The sequence below is a fragment of the Cetorhinus maximus genome, chromosome 3, assembly GCF_964194155.1.
Source record: "Cetorhinus maximus chromosome 3, sCetMax3.hap1.1, whole genome shotgun sequence".
In the NCBI taxonomy this organism is placed as follows: Eukaryota; Metazoa; Chordata; class Chondrichthyes; order Lamniformes; family Cetorhinidae; genus Cetorhinus; species Cetorhinus maximus.
This window is the reverse complement of record NC_135881.1, coordinates 94,941,885-94,958,681: the sequence shown is the minus strand read 5'-3', so window position 1 is coordinate 94,958,681 and position 16,797 is coordinate 94,941,885. Positions and strand designations below refer to the sequence as shown.

Below are 16,797 nucleotides of genomic sequence, written 5' to 3'. Positions count from 1 at the left end.
CTCTGACCTGCTCTTGTAGCCACAGTATTTATATGGCTAGTCCAGTTCAGTTTCTGGTCAATAGTAACCCCCAGGATATTGATATTGGAGGATTCAGTGATGGTAATGCCATTGAATGTCATGGGGCGATGGTTAAATTTTCTCTTTTTGGAGATGGTCGTTGCTTGGCACTTGTGTGGCACAAATGTTACTTGCCACTTTTCAGCCCAAGTCTGGATATTGTCCAGGTCTTGCTGCATTTGGACATGGACTGATTCAGTACCTGAGGAGTCGCAAATGGCGCTGAACATTTTGCATTCATCAGCAAACATCCCCACTTCTGACCTTATGATGGAAGGAAGATCAAGATGATTGGGCCTGGGACACTACCCTGAGCAGCTCCTGCAGTTATGTCCTGAAACTGAGCTAACTGACCTCCAACAACCACAATCATATTCCTTTGTGTTAGGTATGACTCCAACCAGCAAGGAGTTTTCCCCCTGATTCCCATTGACACCAGTGTTGCTAGGGCTCCTTGATACCACACTCGATCAAATGCTGCCTTGATGTCAAGGGCCGTCACTCTCACTCAAAAGTACAAAATTCTTATCGGGTTCGACAGGGCGGATGCAGAAAGGGTGTTTCCCCTGGCTGGAGGGGGGGTGTGGTCTAGTAACAGGGGACAGTCTCAGAATAAGGGGCAAGCCATTTAGGACTCAGATGAGGAGGAATTTCTTCACTGAGTTTTTGGTGAATATTTGGAATTCTCTGCCCCAGAAACTGTGGAGGTGTAGTAGTTGAGTATGTTCATGACTGAGATTGATAGATTTCTATATATTAACAACATTAAAGGATACGGCGATAGTGCAGGAAAATGGTGTTGAAGTAGAAGATTAGCCATGATCTCATTGAATGGCAGAGCCTTCTTGAAAGGCTGAATGACCTACTTCTGCTCCTATTTCTTATGAAGGCACCATGAGGCACGAGCATGGGTTCACCACATGGATGGGGCATGAGGTGGGTGTGGGGGTGAGGCCTGTTTAATGTTTTTGTTTTTTTAATAAACTTTGATACAGTGCTCGAGCACCGTGGCAGGCCTTCCACCCCCCCCCCCCCCCCCCCCCCCCCCACCCAGCCCACCTCCACACCCGGCATCCTCTGCACTTGTTACAGGGTTGCCCGGCCCAATTCCCAGCAAACCCCACCATCCTGGAACGAAAATCCATCCTTCAGGGCCACTTTCTCCTGGGTCAGGTTTGCAAAACTGGAAAACATCCCAACTCTGCGTTTCCAAAAATCTAGGCCCGTGAGCTGGAATTCTCCACCACAAACTGTATGAGAAGCTCCTCAGTTTCCTATATTGTTTCAAATATATGCCTATAATGTTTATGGCATTGCATGGTACAAGATATCCAGAATATTTTGTTTTTTATTTCAGATCTCTAGCATTTGCAATTGTACCTTTTATATTTTAAAGATTGGCCTTTTCAGCTAGGTGTGTCAAAATCGTAAAAGACGCTTTCTTTTATAAAATTACTTAATGATTTTGCTATGCTTTGTACATGGAGACAAATTCTCTCTCATGCTAAGCAAGAGTTATATATGTTTGATATAGATGAGAAACTTCATTATAAGAAACGAGCTGTAACAGGCACATACTGATATGGTGCAGACAGAAAGATAAACATTGTAAAGCTGGCATAAACAGGGCCTGGCAAAGCCAGAAAGCAGCTCGTTGCTGTCTAATTGCTGAATAGAACTTTTTAGTCTTGTTTGACAATTTCAATCTGTTTATCATTCATTTCTGTACCAATGAAGAATGGTTGCCAACAAAACTGCTAACTATTGCCACCTTACAGCTGCACACACGGGCATATTATTGTATTCATTTCAATGGTATAGAGCAAACATTTTTAAGTAGCAGAGGCAAGGCTAGCAAATTTAAAACAAATTCCCATGTTTATTTTAGATTATTATGCATGGTTTACTACAGGTTTAAAAAACACTTACTCAGGCATCCGATCATCCTGGATGTGGCGATGCAGCGATATTTTATCACTTACATAAACGTTGATAGCATATCTCTCAATACTCTCCTCTTGTTTCTTTTTCTCATCAGCATTCAGCGGCAAATTCACAGCCTTACCCAACTCCCCTGGACTGTGCAGATCAATATCAGGTTTCTCATATACTGGGCGCGACAGATCCTCACTTTGCTCATCATTAGAATCGGCCCTGTACTCCCTCTCCTCACCACTGTTCTGCCCAGCAGAGTTTCGAAAAGTGGAGATTGACAATTCTATGATGACGTAAGCAATCCATAATAAACTGATCAGAATACAGCTCTTCCCAAGCCAGCTCCATTTGCGTTTCACAGTGATCTTCATGGTGCGTCAATAATGCTGTTCTTGTGGAGGCTGAAGGACAGAATGTTGTTGGAACTTCTGTAAAGGGACAGTTAAGAAATTAGGTAACAGGCTCTCAAAGGGCATTTGGTTTCACTAGTTTTTTTTAAAAACCTAACAACTGAACAAAAAATTCCAGAAGGCTTTCCCCAAAATATGCCCAATAAAGCTAATCTGGTTATTAACAAAATGAATTGGATGAATTAAACTCCAAATTTTTTTCCCTCATTCACCATGCCTTATTTAATTTTTTTTTATGGTTGTTACATTCACACATGCTATAGTCATACACACTTCCTCAAACAAAGGAACTAATTCACTTCCAAGCCTTTGTCAGTGCTACTTTCCAAGTAAAAGAGCTGCTGGTTTTCTCTCCAATTAAGAAACAGCAAGTAGATCTGGAGGATCAACAACTTACCGAGCTACAAACTGTGACCACTGTCATGCCACTTCTTAAAAACTAATCTCATGGCCCGACAAACCAGAAGCTGAAATCTTGCGACTTTAATGCCCCATGCAACTATTTCATACTCTTAAATCCTCTCAATCTTCGATCACTGAGATCCAATGCATTTTATTTCTCTCCAAACCACTCAGGAAGATGGTATTGTCTTGTGGTACTAAGAAACCTCATTCTGCCATCTTTCCATCTATCTAGCAGTAGCATTGAAAAGGGGCTTTGACCAGATTTGAATGCCTAGCCCCTTCTACACTGTTTTGACTGGAACTTCTATACCATTGCCTACAAGGTATATATCATTGCTGTATATATTATATTATGAATATATATATATATTCTATATCATTGCTATGTGCCCGTATCATTGTGGAAGTCAACTCTACTGGAAAAGTGAATTATCCAGCATCAGTTCAACCTGCAAACCTCTATGAAGGAATACACCATTGGACTTTGATTCTGGGCACTGGACATGTGTGAAACAACAATTCTTTTCCCTGTGGTCTTTGCCCTGTAAATCTTTCTTCTCTCTATCCTTCTTTTACTGTATGAGTGAAAAGGAGGCAATGTTGCTACCCACCTCCCAGGTTTGAGTGTGTGCAAATAAACTAACCATCTCAGTTCATCCTATCATGAGGTTGCTGTGGGGTTATTAATAGAAATTGGAGTTGGGAAACAAGCCCCCGCTTATAAAGGGGGAAGGAAATCAAAACATCTTTCTATTTATGGATGGGTGATGAGAGGTTTAAATTAACCCCCATCCTGTCCATAACAATAGTTAGGAGGAATAAGTGGCAGAGATGCTACTGAATAATTAAACTAAAATGAGATTTTACCAAGTTAAAAGATTTATGAAGTTAATAATTCTATGTTACTGTCACAAAAAAAATCTGATCAGAAAAATATCAAGTTCAGTGGTTTATCACAAATAGGGCTGGATGAAGTCGGTTGGTGATGGCTTGTGTGGATACTAAAGGAAAGGAGAACACGTTCCATCCAAGTGAGCAGCTGATGAATAATAATCGCGGGAAGTATGAGCATGTGTTGCACTGTGGATCCTAGAGATTGAAAGATTTTCCAATAAAAGATGACTTTTGAATAAGTGTTTGGCTGCTTTATACTGGGTGTAGGAGTCAGTTATTCCTGTGGTATGGATACTCTGAAGACTTGAGGGCTGTATGATGCTTTTCATAAAAGGGAAAAAGAGGGCTGCGAGAACCATTTAGATGAGCAACTGATGTTCTTCATAAAACATGTTTGTGAGGTAAAGTTTATTTTCAGGGATATAAAGAGGTGGGAAAGAGTTCATATGTGTCTGCATCACATTTTTTTGGTAGAATGTGAATAGGGAGAAATTTTAAATTGAAGAGAGATTTATTCATGGAAAGGAAAAAAGACATACCTATAACCAGTGAGGAAGAGGAAAACTGACACCTCATGACACAGAACTTTTATTATGCATAATATTTGCACACAGGATGGTCGTTCCACAACCATCATTAGAAATATAGATCCTCTTCTTGTGCTAGCTCGCAGGTTAACACATCTGCTGTACACATGAAGGTATCACTGTACAATTCACATCAACAACTAAGACAGCATTTACTATTCAAATATTTAGACAGTATTTACTATTCAAACATTAGAATTATAAATAATGAAGAAGCAGAGGATGTTGTGAGTATGAATAATTCACTTTACTGCCACAGAATGGAAAAAATCTCTCATCCCAGCCTGATAAATGTTAAACTGCCAGTATTGCTGCCTCTTTCAGGGGAAGGAGAACACTTTGTACCAACTTTGAATAAACTGATCCTTTGTGTGCATTTTAAGTCTGTATGCAGCTCGAAATGGGATCACTTCAAAATAAGTAGCCTTGCACTGCATTTTCAATTACATGTTAATATGTATGCACTGAATAAGAGGAACAAAAATAAAAAGGCACAGAGGATAAACATAGACTATTAGTTGTTTAAGTGAACTAGGATGTACATAAATCTTTGGTCAAAAAGTTTCCATGAGGAGGATATTTCATTAAAATGGGTGATGTATAGGAGACGGGGTTTCACCAAGCAAGAAAGAATTTACATTTATGTAGCGCCTTATTATGTCTCAGGATAACCCCAAACAATTGAAGTGCTGTCATTTTTGTGATGTAGACAAGGATAGAGGTTGGTCAGCACACAGCAATCTTCACAGGCAGTAATTAGTGATCAGCTAATCTATTCTTCAAGGGCAGATATCTGAAGGAGAAATGTTGACTCAAACACCAGTAAAACACCCTTCAAATAGTGCAATTTGATCTCTTACAGCTTCTGAAACATGCAGGTTGGACCATCGACAATGCAGCATCTCCTGAGTATTGCACTGAAAAGGCTGCTTGAGAGCATGTGCTCAGGCCCTGAAGTGAGACTTGGAATTCACAACCTCTTGCCTCCAGAGTGATACCAACCAGGCCGACCTGACAATAAAGTAGCATAAAATTTTCAAAAATTGCACCAACTTTCAAAAGACTTGGCCTATGTAGCTCAAGAGTCCTAATCCAGATATCACTTTCATCTAGAAAAACTCAGCAGGTCTGGCAGCATCGGTGGAGAAGAAATCAGTTAACGTTTCGAGTCTTCATGACCCTTCGGCAGAACTGAGTATAGTTAGGAGAAAGGTGAAATATAAGCTGGTCTAAGGTGGGGGGGGCGGGGGGAGAGAGAAGTTGAGGGTGTGGTGATTGTGGAGATAAGCAAGCAGTGATAGGAGCAGATAATCAAAAGATGTCACAGACAAAAGGATCAAAGAGGTGTTAAAGGTGGTGATATTGTCTAAGAAAAGTGCTAATTAAGAATGGAAGACAGGATACTCAAGGTACAGCTCTAGTGGGGGTGGGGTGGAAAGACTAACAAAGTTTTAGTTTTAGATTTAAAAATAATGGAAATAGGTGTGAAAAGAAGAATCTATATAAATTATTGGAAAAAAAGGGAGGGGGAAGAAACGGGGTGGGGATGGGGGGAGGGGGAGTTTAAGATCTAAAGTTGTTGAATTCAATATTCAGCCCGGAAGGCTGTAAAGTGCCTAGTCGGAAGATGAGGTGCTGTTCCTCCAGTTTGCGTTGGGCTTCACTGGAACAATGCAGCAAGCCAAGGACAGACATGTGGGCAAGAGAACAGGGTGGAGTGTTAAAATGGCAAGCGACAGGGAGGTTTGGGTCTTTCTTGCGGACAGACCGCAGGTGTTCTGCAAAGCGGTCGCCCAGTTTGCGTTTGGTCTCTCCAATGTAGAGGAGACCGCATTGGGAGCAATGAATGCAGTAGACTAAGTTAGGGGAAATGCAAGTGAAATGCTGCTTCACTTGAAAGGAGTGTTTGGGCTCTTGGACGGTGAGGAGAGAGGAAGTGAAGGGGCAGGTGTTGCATCTTCTGCGTGGGCATGGGGAGGTGCCATAGGTGGGGGTTGAGGAGTAGGGGGTGATGGAGGAGTGGACCAGGGTGTCCCGGAGGGAACGATCCCTACGGAATGCCATCAGGGGGGGTGAAGGGAAGATGTGTTTGGTGGTGGCATCATGCTGGAGTTGGCGGAAATGGCGGAGGATGATCCTTTGAATGCGGAGGCTGGTGGGGTGCTAAGTGAGGACAAGGGGGACCCTATCATGTTTCTGGGAAGGAGGAGAAGGCGTGAGGGAGGATGCGCGGGATATGGGCCGGACACGGTTGAGGGCCCTGTCAACGACCGTGGGTGGAAAACCTCGGTTAAGGAAGAAGGACTTACATCGATGATTACTTCGGTGCTGCTTCATGCTCTCGTCGGGACCTGGAAAAATTTATTAATTTTGCTTCCAATCTCCACCCCTCCATCATTTTCACATGGTCCATCTCTGACACTTATCTTCCCTTCCTTGACCTCTCTGTCTCAATTTCTGATGATAGACTGTCCACCAATATCCATTACAAGCCTACCGACTCCCACAGCTACCTCGACTACAGCTCCTCACACCCCGCTTCCTGTAAGGACTCCATCCCATTCTCTCAGTTCCTTCGCCTCCGTCGCATCTGTTCTGATGACGCTACCTTCAAAAACAGCTCCTCTGACATGTCCTCCTTTTTCCTTAACCGAGGTTTTCCACCCACGGTCGTTGACAGGGCCCTCAACCGTGTCCGGCCCATATCCCGCGCATCCTCCCTCACGCCTTCTCCTCCTTCCCAGAAACATGATAGGGTCCCCCTTGTCCTCACTTATCACCCCACCAGCCTCCGCATTCAAAGGATCATCCTCCGCCATTTCCGCCAACTCCAGCATGATGCCACCACCAAACACATCTTCCCTTCACCCCCCCGATGGCATTCCGTAGGAATCGTTCCCTCCGGGACACCCTGGTCCACTCCTCCATCACCCCCTACTCCTCAACCCCCACCTATGGCACCTCCCCATGCCCACGCAGAAGATGCAACACCTGCCCCTTCACTTCCTCTCTCCTCATCGTCCAAGGGCCCAAACACTCCTTTCAAGTGAAGCAGCATTTCACTTGCATTTCCCCTAACTTAGTCTACTGCATTCATTGCTCCCAATGCGGTCTCCTCTACATTGGAGAGACCAAACGCAAACTGGGCGACCGCTTTGCAGAACACCTGCGGTCTGTCCGCAAGAAAGACCCAAACCTCCCTGTCGCTTGCCATTTTAACACTCCACCCTGTTCTCTTGCCCACATGTCTGTCCTTGGCTTGCTGCATTGTTCCAGTGAAGCCCAACGCAAACTGGAGGAACAGCACCTCATCTTCCGACTAGGCACTTTACAGCCTTCTGGGCTGAATATTGAATTCAACAACTTTAGATCTTAAACTCCCCCTCCCCCCATCCCCACCCCGTTTCTCCCCCCTCCCTTTTTTTTTCAATAATTTATATAGATTCTTCTTTTCTCACCTATTTCCATTATTTTTAAATCTAAAACTAAAACTTTGTTAGTCTTTCCACCCCACCCCCACTAGAGCTGTACCTTGAGTATCCTGTCTTCCATTCTTAATTAGCACTTTTCTTAGATAATATCACCACCTTCAACACCTCTTTGATCCTTTTGTCTGTGACATCTTTTGATTATCTGCTCCTATCACTGCTTGCTTATCTCCACAATCACCACACCCTCAACTTCTCTCTCCCCCCAGCTCCCCCCACCTTAGACCAGCTTATATTTCACCTTTCTCCTAACTATACTCAGTTCTGCCGAAGGGTCATGAAGACTCGAAACGTTAACTGATTTCTTCTCCACCGATGCTGCCAGACCAGCTGAGTTTTTCCAGGTAATTCTGTTTTTGTTTTGGATTTCCAGCATCCGCAGTAGCTTTTAGCTTTTTGTTTTTATCACTTTCATCTCCCTCCTCTTCTGGTGTCAATTTGATATCCTGTGTCCTGCTGAAATGACTCTTAGTAACAAAATCAGATTGAGTTTTCTTATCCTTTCTTCATTGTAACAATAGTAACAGTAACAATCTGAAATATTTTAGAGTTTTTCAGACACTGCCAAGTCATCCAGTAGTAAGTTGGTCTGGACTTTTGCAGACCTACCCCAGTAGTTGGATCAACTCCTTCACTGTAACTAGTTCTTTCCATTTTGTAATACCTGGCCAGTTTCTCCAACCTGATTTACAAGTCACAAAAAAGTGAGATCTCTTAACTGCTATGCGCAAATTGAAACTGAGTGTCAACACCAGCAAAGTTGTTTAACACAATTAATATTTTTTATCCTCCATCACCATTCCTTTTGATTGACATGATTTTAGCAGCTCAACATGGACATTGAACAGCAGAGTAAGGGGAGGGAAGAGTGAAATAATAAGACTGCACAGATTTTGCAAACTAATTTAACAGGGAACTACAAAAGAACCATATCTCTAAGTCCCACCATAACATTCTACGGGCCTACTAATGCACCTAAGCATTTTACTTCCCTTGCCAATTGCAGGCATATAATCTGAAAATTTCAATTTTAAGTCAATTATCTTATCCTTATCTTTCCGCTCACCTTCGTAAGCACTTTAACCAAAATACACAAGGGCAGGACTACAGTTGCAGGAGAAGCAGGATTATCCCACATTATTATTTGAGTTGCCATGCTGACATTTCATGTCAACTACGAGTCTAAGTGGTCAACAACAGCAGCCACCTATTTGCCCAAAGTATTGCATAGAAATAAAAACTGGTCCATTTTAGAGTTCACTCAACAACCCAGCAATATTGTAACCTCATTGTCTGCACGTCCAAATATAGTCTTACATATTTTAATGCAGATATAGTTATCTTTTTCTTTGTAACTGGCCTGGGTTTTTAACCTCTCCCAAGAGATAACACTGAAACAGGGGGTGGGAAACGTATGTATCATGATGCATAAGCCGTCACATCGATGTGGGATAGACAGGCTTTCGTCCAGCATTTTTGCATGTTTTTAATCAAACTTTAGATTTCCCTTTAGGTGACTAAACAGAATCTTATCGGACTTGAAATGTTAACTCTGCTTCTCTCTCCACAGTTGCTGCCAGTATTTTCATTTCATATTTTCAGTATCTGCAGTATATTGCTTTTGTTTTTAAATATATTTATTCTTTCATGGGATGTAGGCATCACTGGCAAGGCCAGCATTTGTTGCCCATCCCTAATTTCCTTTGAACTGAATGGCTTGCTAGGCCATTTCAGAGGGCATTTAAGAGGCAACCACATTTCTGTGGGTCAGGACTCACATGTAGGCCAGACTGGGTAAGGATGTCAGATATCCTTCTCTAGAAGACATTAGCGAAACAGATGGGTTTTTACAACAATCAATGTTAGTTTTATGGTCACCATTACTGAGACAAGTTTTCAGATTTTATTAATTGAATTTAAATTTCACCACATACCATGATGGGATTGGAACCCATGTTCCCAGAACATTAGCCTGGGTTTCTGGATTACCAGTCCAGTGACATTACCATTACATCACTGTCTCCCTTAAACGTTCCTCTCGTAAACGTTCTGGCACACTTCTACCAAGCAAAGACTTGATTTTGAAGAAAGCATTGGATTCATCTCTGTGGAACAATTGAATACAGGACACAAGTGGAATTTCTGCAGAATATACACTTAACCTAAATCTGCAGATCCTGAAGCTGCTAGAGGCAATCATACAATATCCATGTTGGAATTGATTGTCAGCCTGGCTCAGTAGTATAACTATCAGCTCAGTCAAATGGTTGTTTTCAAACCTCACTTCAAAGCCTGATAGGTAATCTAGGTTGAAAGTTCAGTGCAGCACTGAGCGAATGCTGCAATGTCAGAGGTGCCATGAGACATTAAACCAATGCCACATCTGCTTGTTCAGGTCAACATGAAAGATCCCATGGTGCTATTCAAAAAGGAACAGAGCAATTTGCCTAGTATCTTGGCCAGTGCTTATACTTCAACAATCATTGGTGTATGTAATTTTGGCTGCCACAGTGACAACAATTCAAAAACAATCAATAGATTGTAAAGCATTTTGGGATACCCTGAAGACATGAAAGATGTTAAATAAATGTAAGATATTTATTTATTTGCCCTCGAGTAATGAAGACCAAGATTACATCAAAATCTCAGGTGTCAAAAATAATCGGTTTAATAAACTACAGATTTTATTTTGGAACTGGCATTCAGGTCAGGGAGAGGCGTTAATGAATATGATTGTTTATGATATGGCAAATTAAATTATTTCATGAAAATATGTGCTTTTCTGTCATTACAACAACTTGTATTTATATAGCACCTTTAACATAATACAAGATCCTAAGGCACTTCACCGGCCTGTTATAAAACAAAATGACACCGAGCTACGATGAGATATTAGGACAAAGGGCCAAAAGCTTGGTTGAAGAGCTAGGTTTTAAGGGGTATTTTAAAGAAGGAAAGGGAGATGGAGAGAGGTGCAGAGGTTTAGGGAGAGATTTCTAGAGTTTAGGGACGAGGCATTTAAAGGCACAGCTGCCAATGGTGAAGTGATTAAAATCAGAGATGCTCCAGAGACCAGAATTAGAGGAGTGCAAATAATCTCAGAGGCTGGTGGAAATTACAGAGGTGTGGGAGGGGCAGAACCATGGAGAGATTTAAAAACCAGAATGAGTGTTTTAAAATTCAGACATTGTTCAGCTGGGAGCCAATGTAGGTCAGTAAGCATAGGAGTGAGGATGAGTGACAGTCCGACTTGGACACAGACAGCACAGCTTTGGATGAGCTTAAGTTTACAGATGGTAGAACGTGGGAGACTGGCCAGGTGTGCGTTGGAAACAATGGCACAGATGAGGGCTTCAGCAGATGAGACAGGGTAGAGTCAGATGATGTTATGGAGGTGGAAATAATTAAAACAAAACAAACTTTTAAAAACTGTTCTGAGGGGCTAGGGAACTAAACTAATTAGGAATAAGAATCAGGAAGCAATTTATCACAGTAAAAATAGCAGCACATTTGATGCTGTGTACAGTCTACAATATTAGTCTGAGAATAAACAAAATTATCTTGTCCTAAATACCACAGTATTCCTATCATTTGGAATTTTTTTTTAAATCCCAGTACATAGAACTTAATAGTAATAATAATATTTTGAAAAGAAAACAACTCCTAATTGCTGCTAAAGAAGACTCTTTCCAAGGTACAACTTTAACTTTGGTACTAGGGCCATTCAGTCTAAAAAAAAAAAATCTGATCACATGCCTTTCACTTTACAACTGCTTCCTAGCAACCATTTTCATTAATGCTACCATGCAGTCACAGAAATTTGAATACATGCAAACTAAACCTACAATTGATAATTCCTTACCTTCCCCCTCTCAAAGCAAGAAAACCATTGCGTTCATCTGAAGCATCACTTGCTGAAACCTGAATCCATGCAACTAGCAGGCAGGTTATATCAATGAAGTAACTTGCACTAATCCAAAAATAAAATTTCTTTGGCTCACACACTCAGTTTAGGATTACTTTTGATCTTCCTAGCTAGCCTCTTGATATCCTTTCATCAACTGCGAAAGCAACTGACACTTCAGCTGCACACAAAACAAAGAAGTGCAATGTGACATTAGAATCAGAAAAACAAATCCTGCTTCCCTTCCATACTCGGTCCTCTGGACTTCCATAACCATATACTGTCCATCCATCTTTCACCATGCACGTGCAAATAGTGTTAGATCAGTGGTTCCAAAACTGTGGGTCACTGCTCCAACTGGGGTTGCGAGCTACCTCTCCTCGAAGACTGCATCCCACAACGAAGCCCAGGTAGTATCCGGTCCTGCCCCATGGCCCTGATCGTCTCTCAATCTCTCTGCCCCCAAGGTTTTCTCCTCTTCTACTTCATCATTCTCCCACTGAATCCTTCTACTGATTGGGCTCTCAGAATTACTGCCTTCTCCCCAGGATTTCTTCTCTTCTCCTCAAGACTGTTTAATAAAGTCACCAGCAAGGGACTCGTGATAATATGGGGCATCCTGTTCTTGGCCCCTATTGGAGCCTGGTGTGCATTATGAGATAGGAATTAACAAGCCAGTTGATCTGAAAAAAATAACTGGAGCCTGAGAAGGAGTCAGATCTTACCATTGGTGGGTGGTGGTGAGGCAGGGAGTGTGGGCAGGGGGGTAACCTTCCTAATTATTACATGATTTAGTCTGAAATTGGTTCAGCATCAATTACACAGTTTTCTTTCTAGCATCAGTTTACTCCAGTGGAGTATGGGGAGTGAACTTTACAAAAAGTTTCAATTAGAAGTTTGTCAGGAAAATATGAAATTTTTGATAGGCAATAGCTGGTAGCGTAGGGTTGGTGAATCAGATAGCTCAAGCTGGTGTGTATCAGAGGTTGCCTTGCCTCTTCACTGGCCACACCTAGCAGCTGACATGTGTGGGTGGAGGGGGGTGATTACAGTGTGTGTTGGGGGGGGGGGGGGGGGGGGGGGGGCAAGAAGAGTTGATTACACTGTGTGGGGCAGAGAAATTACCCTTGAGAAAGTGGTGGTGAGCTACCTTTTTGAATTGCTGCAGTCCATGTGTTGTAGGTACACCCACAGTGCTGTTAGGGAGGGAGTTCCCAGGATTTTAACCCAGCGACAGTGAAGGAACAATGATATATTTCCAAGTCAGGATGGTGAGTGGCTTGGAGGGGTACTTCCAGGTGGTGCGTTCCCATGCATCTGCTGCCCTTATCCTTTCAGGTGGTAGGGGTCATGCATTTGGAAGATGCTGTCAAAGGAGCCTCAGTGAGTTTCTGCAGTGCATGTTGTAGATGCTACATACTGCTGCCACTGTGTCGATGGTGGAGGGAGTGAATGTTGAAGGTGATGAATGGGGTGCCAATCAACTGGTCTGTTTTTTCCTGGATGGCGTCAAGCTTCTTGGGTGTTGTTGGAGGTGCACTCATCCAGGCAAATGGGGAGTATTCCAACACACTCTTGACCTGCGCCTTATAGATGGGGGACAGGTGTTGGGGAGTCGGAGGTGAGTTCCTCGCTGCTGGATTCCTAGCCTCTGACTTGCTTTTGTAGCCACAGTATTTATATGGCTGGTCCAGTTCATTTTCTCGTCAACGGTAACCCCCAGGATATTGATAGTGGGGGGATTCAGCAATGGTAATGCCATTGAATGTCAAGGGGAGATGGTTAGATTTTGTCTTGGAGATGGTCATTGCCTGGCACTTGTGTGCCATGACTGTTACTTGTTACTTATCAACCCAAGCCCAAATATTGTCCAGGTACGAACACGGACTGCTTCAGCATCTGAGCCGCAAATGGTGCTGAGCATTGTACAATCATCAACGAACATTCCCACTCCTGTCCTTATGATAGAATGAAGGTTATTGATGAAGCAGCTGCAGATGGTTGGGCCTAGGACATGACCCTGAGGAACTCATGGAGTGATGTCCTGGGACTGAGATGATTGACCTCCAGAAAGCACAACCATTTTCCTTTGTGATAGATATGACTCCAACCAGAGGTAAGGAGAGTTGAACTGAGTGGTGAAGATTCTGCCACAAGAGGCAGAACAAGGAAAGAGGGCAGGCATAAAAAGCCAATGACATAGGAGGTTGTAGAGACAGGGTAGGTGAAGAAAAATATTTTAAATTTGGTGCATTTGGGGTCAGAGAGGCAGTGCTAATGAGGGTGGGGTGATGGATGAGCATGAAGAAATTAGCGAAGGACAGGAAATAGGAAACTAGATTTTGAACAAGTTGGAATGATAAAGGGCAAATAGGGGGTTAAGAAGGAGAATATCAATGAGGTTATGAATTACTTCCATTGAATGGCAAGTAGCAACTACCAGGTATAAATTTAAGATCACTAAAAGATGCAGTGGAAGATATCTTTATGATTACACCATCATGAATACCAAGTCAATTTGACACAGCCTTTAGGTCACATTGATAGATTCTGCAGCGCAACTCCAGTTCAAGGCCTCCAATCTGAGGACAAATCAAGTTTCTTTAAAGGCTCAAATGCCACCTTAAGATTATAGATATTGCTTTTCAATAACTCTATAAAACTTGCTATGCCTCAGTTAAAGTTTCATTCTAAATATATAGTGGAGATCTGCATTATCCCTATTGAGCAAGTGAAGAAACGCCATTTGACCAAACACAAAATAACACTAGCTGATTAGTACAAGCTTGCTGCTCTCATTGTAAATACAGATAACCCAGTACCTCCAGAATAACTTCTGCAATAGATTCTGAATAATAAATTCAACTTCAGAAAAAATACTGGCTATCCTTGACAGAAGTAAAACAGCTGCCAAAATGAACTCTAAACAGCAACAGTATATATTGCTGCTATCTCACAAGGTTGACAACGAATAACTTCCAAGTACTTGGGCTAACAGGAGTCCAGCGCTTTAGAATGACCGACCGAACTGTACAGCTCTCCAAAGAGCAATAGCAGCAGCTGCCCTTGGGTTTCAGAAGTTACGCCGTTCACCGACATGTGTACGAATGAACAATCCAATTAAAACAAATTATTTTATGTATTTTACTTTAATAAGTGTATCTGGACAGTAACTGTCCAAGTGACTGTCCAACCCCTGTATGAAGGCGGAATCTGTTACTAGTGCTAACAAGTGATAAGGAAACTGAAGTGATGTGAGTTGAGGGTGAAGGCGGTTGGATGAGAGGGGTTTCCGTGTCCCGTAAACAGATTCAGGAAACCAGCAGCCGGGCTGGTGCGGCCTGGGCTGCCGCATCTCGCAAGCCTTGGTTCAAATCAAGCTGGCCCTGAGGAAAGTTTTTTAAAAATGAGAGAGCGAGGGGAGGGGCAGCAAGTGGGGAGAGAGAGAGAGGGGGGGAGGGGGAAGAGAGTCAGGGTATGGGGAGAGGGGGAAATTAGATGGTAAAGAATGCAAGTGAAAGGAGGGAGGCTTTACTTTAGTTCACACTCACCATAGTCGTACTCAAAGCCACTACATTCTGGCACAAGGCAAGTCTCCGCTCAGCCGAGGCGCAACTGGTGGCGGGGAACTGGCAGACAGGGCATGGGGAGCGCCCCTAGGCGGGCGTCGGGCAGCTCTTGCGTCCTGCCCCCTCTTGTGTTGCTCTCTATGTCCACCAGGAAGTTCTAGTCCTTCCCTCATACATCGAGTGTCAACTGCTCACAACGCAATGTGGGGCCCCTCCCACCTCCCGCGCTCAGCTGCACGGGGTGGGGGGGGCGGTTCTAGAGTGTGTTTATATATCTTCACCTGTTTGCAAACTCAGTAAAACTCCTCCATCTTTCCATCTTCTCGCTTCCCACATGCCCTTTAATAAATTTGTTCCTGGGTGGAGGACAAGGCTATAATATTGCCCATCTCTGAGTTGTCCTAAGAAGATTCTGGTAGACCTTCTTGAACACCAGTAGCCCTTGTGATAATGGTGAGGTGGGGGATTTTGAATATTGACCCAGAAACAGGGATATATGCTAAGTCAGGATTGTGTATGAATTGGCAGTACTGGTGTTCTCACAACATTGCTGCAGTTGTCATCAGTGGTAGAAGTCACAGGATGGGTGGGAGATGCTTGAAGATGAAGGCTTAGGGAGTTGCTACAGTGCATCCTGTAGGCACAACATTCTGCAGCAAAATGCAGTAGTGGCAGAAGGAATGGATATTGAATCCAATCATCGGGACACTGATAAAGTGGACTGTGCTACATTCGATGGCGTTGAAACTTGAGTGTTGTTTTGGCCATGCCCATTCTAGCAATGGTGGGTATTCAATCTGACTGCTGACTTGAGTCTTTCAGAGGCTTTGAGGGAGTTATAAAGTGAGCTACTCATTTACAAACTATTCAGCTTCTGTCCTCTTGTAGTCACTGTGTTGATATGGTGGACCCAGTTAACCACCAGATAATAGTGATCCCTATAATATTGATAGAGGGAGCCTCAGCAATGGTGGGGCCTTTGAGGGTCGGGGGATGGCGGGGAAGGAAAGTTTAATATATCATTGCTGAAGATGGTCATCGCCAGGCTGTACTTGTCATTTGTCAAGATGTTGTCTGTATCCTGCTGTAATTTGACATAGGATGCTTTATTATCAGAGGAGTTATGTGCAGTATAAATATTGGAGCAATTTAGAATCATCAATGAATAATCCCATTCCTGACTTTATTACAGAGGGAGGTTAATGATAAAGCAACTGAAGACAATAGGGATGGAGATGTTTTCATTAAGAACACCTGCAATGAGGATCTGGGGCATTAATGATTGCTGCCCCACCCCCCAACACAAACACAACCATCTTCCTTTGTGCCCATTGTAATCAGTTATATAATGGTTCTTCCCTTTGAACCCCATTGGCCTCATTATTATTGGGACACCTTCACACCACATTCAACTTAAATTACTTTTAAACATATATTGTGTAAACAGATTTTGATATCTTAGTTATTCTAAATTATAATTTGGTTTATTTTCTTGTCTCTTGATATCTCTAAACCATGAGTTGACCAGGGAGCAGGCTAGACAGA

The 16,797-nt window shown here is 42.8% G+C and overlaps 1 protein-coding gene across 2 annotated transcripts in view; it reads right to left on the bottom strand.

Moving 5' to 3' along the window:
• The window catches only part of poc1bl (POC1 centriolar protein homolog B (Chlamydomonas), like), a 56,090-nt gene extending 40,640 nt beyond the window's left edge, over positions 1-15,450 (bottom strand). Inside the window, exons 1-3 of one of the 2 annotated variants that reach the window (XM_078538744.1) lie at positions 15,235-15,444; positions 11,642-11,864; positions 1,990-2,423 (exon numbers count right to left, since the gene is read on the bottom strand). In XM_078538744.1, the coding sequence (XP_078394870.1) occupies positions 1,990-2,366 (377 nt within the window). In that variant the 5' untranslated portion in view covers positions 2,367-2,423; positions 11,642-11,864; positions 15,235-15,444. Of the gene's footprint in view, positions 1-1,989; positions 2,424-11,641; positions 11,865-15,234 lie in introns of both variants that reach the window. The other variant, XM_078538743.1, reaches the window with a different exon arrangement.
• Positions 15,451-16,797: the final 1,347 nt, after the last annotated feature.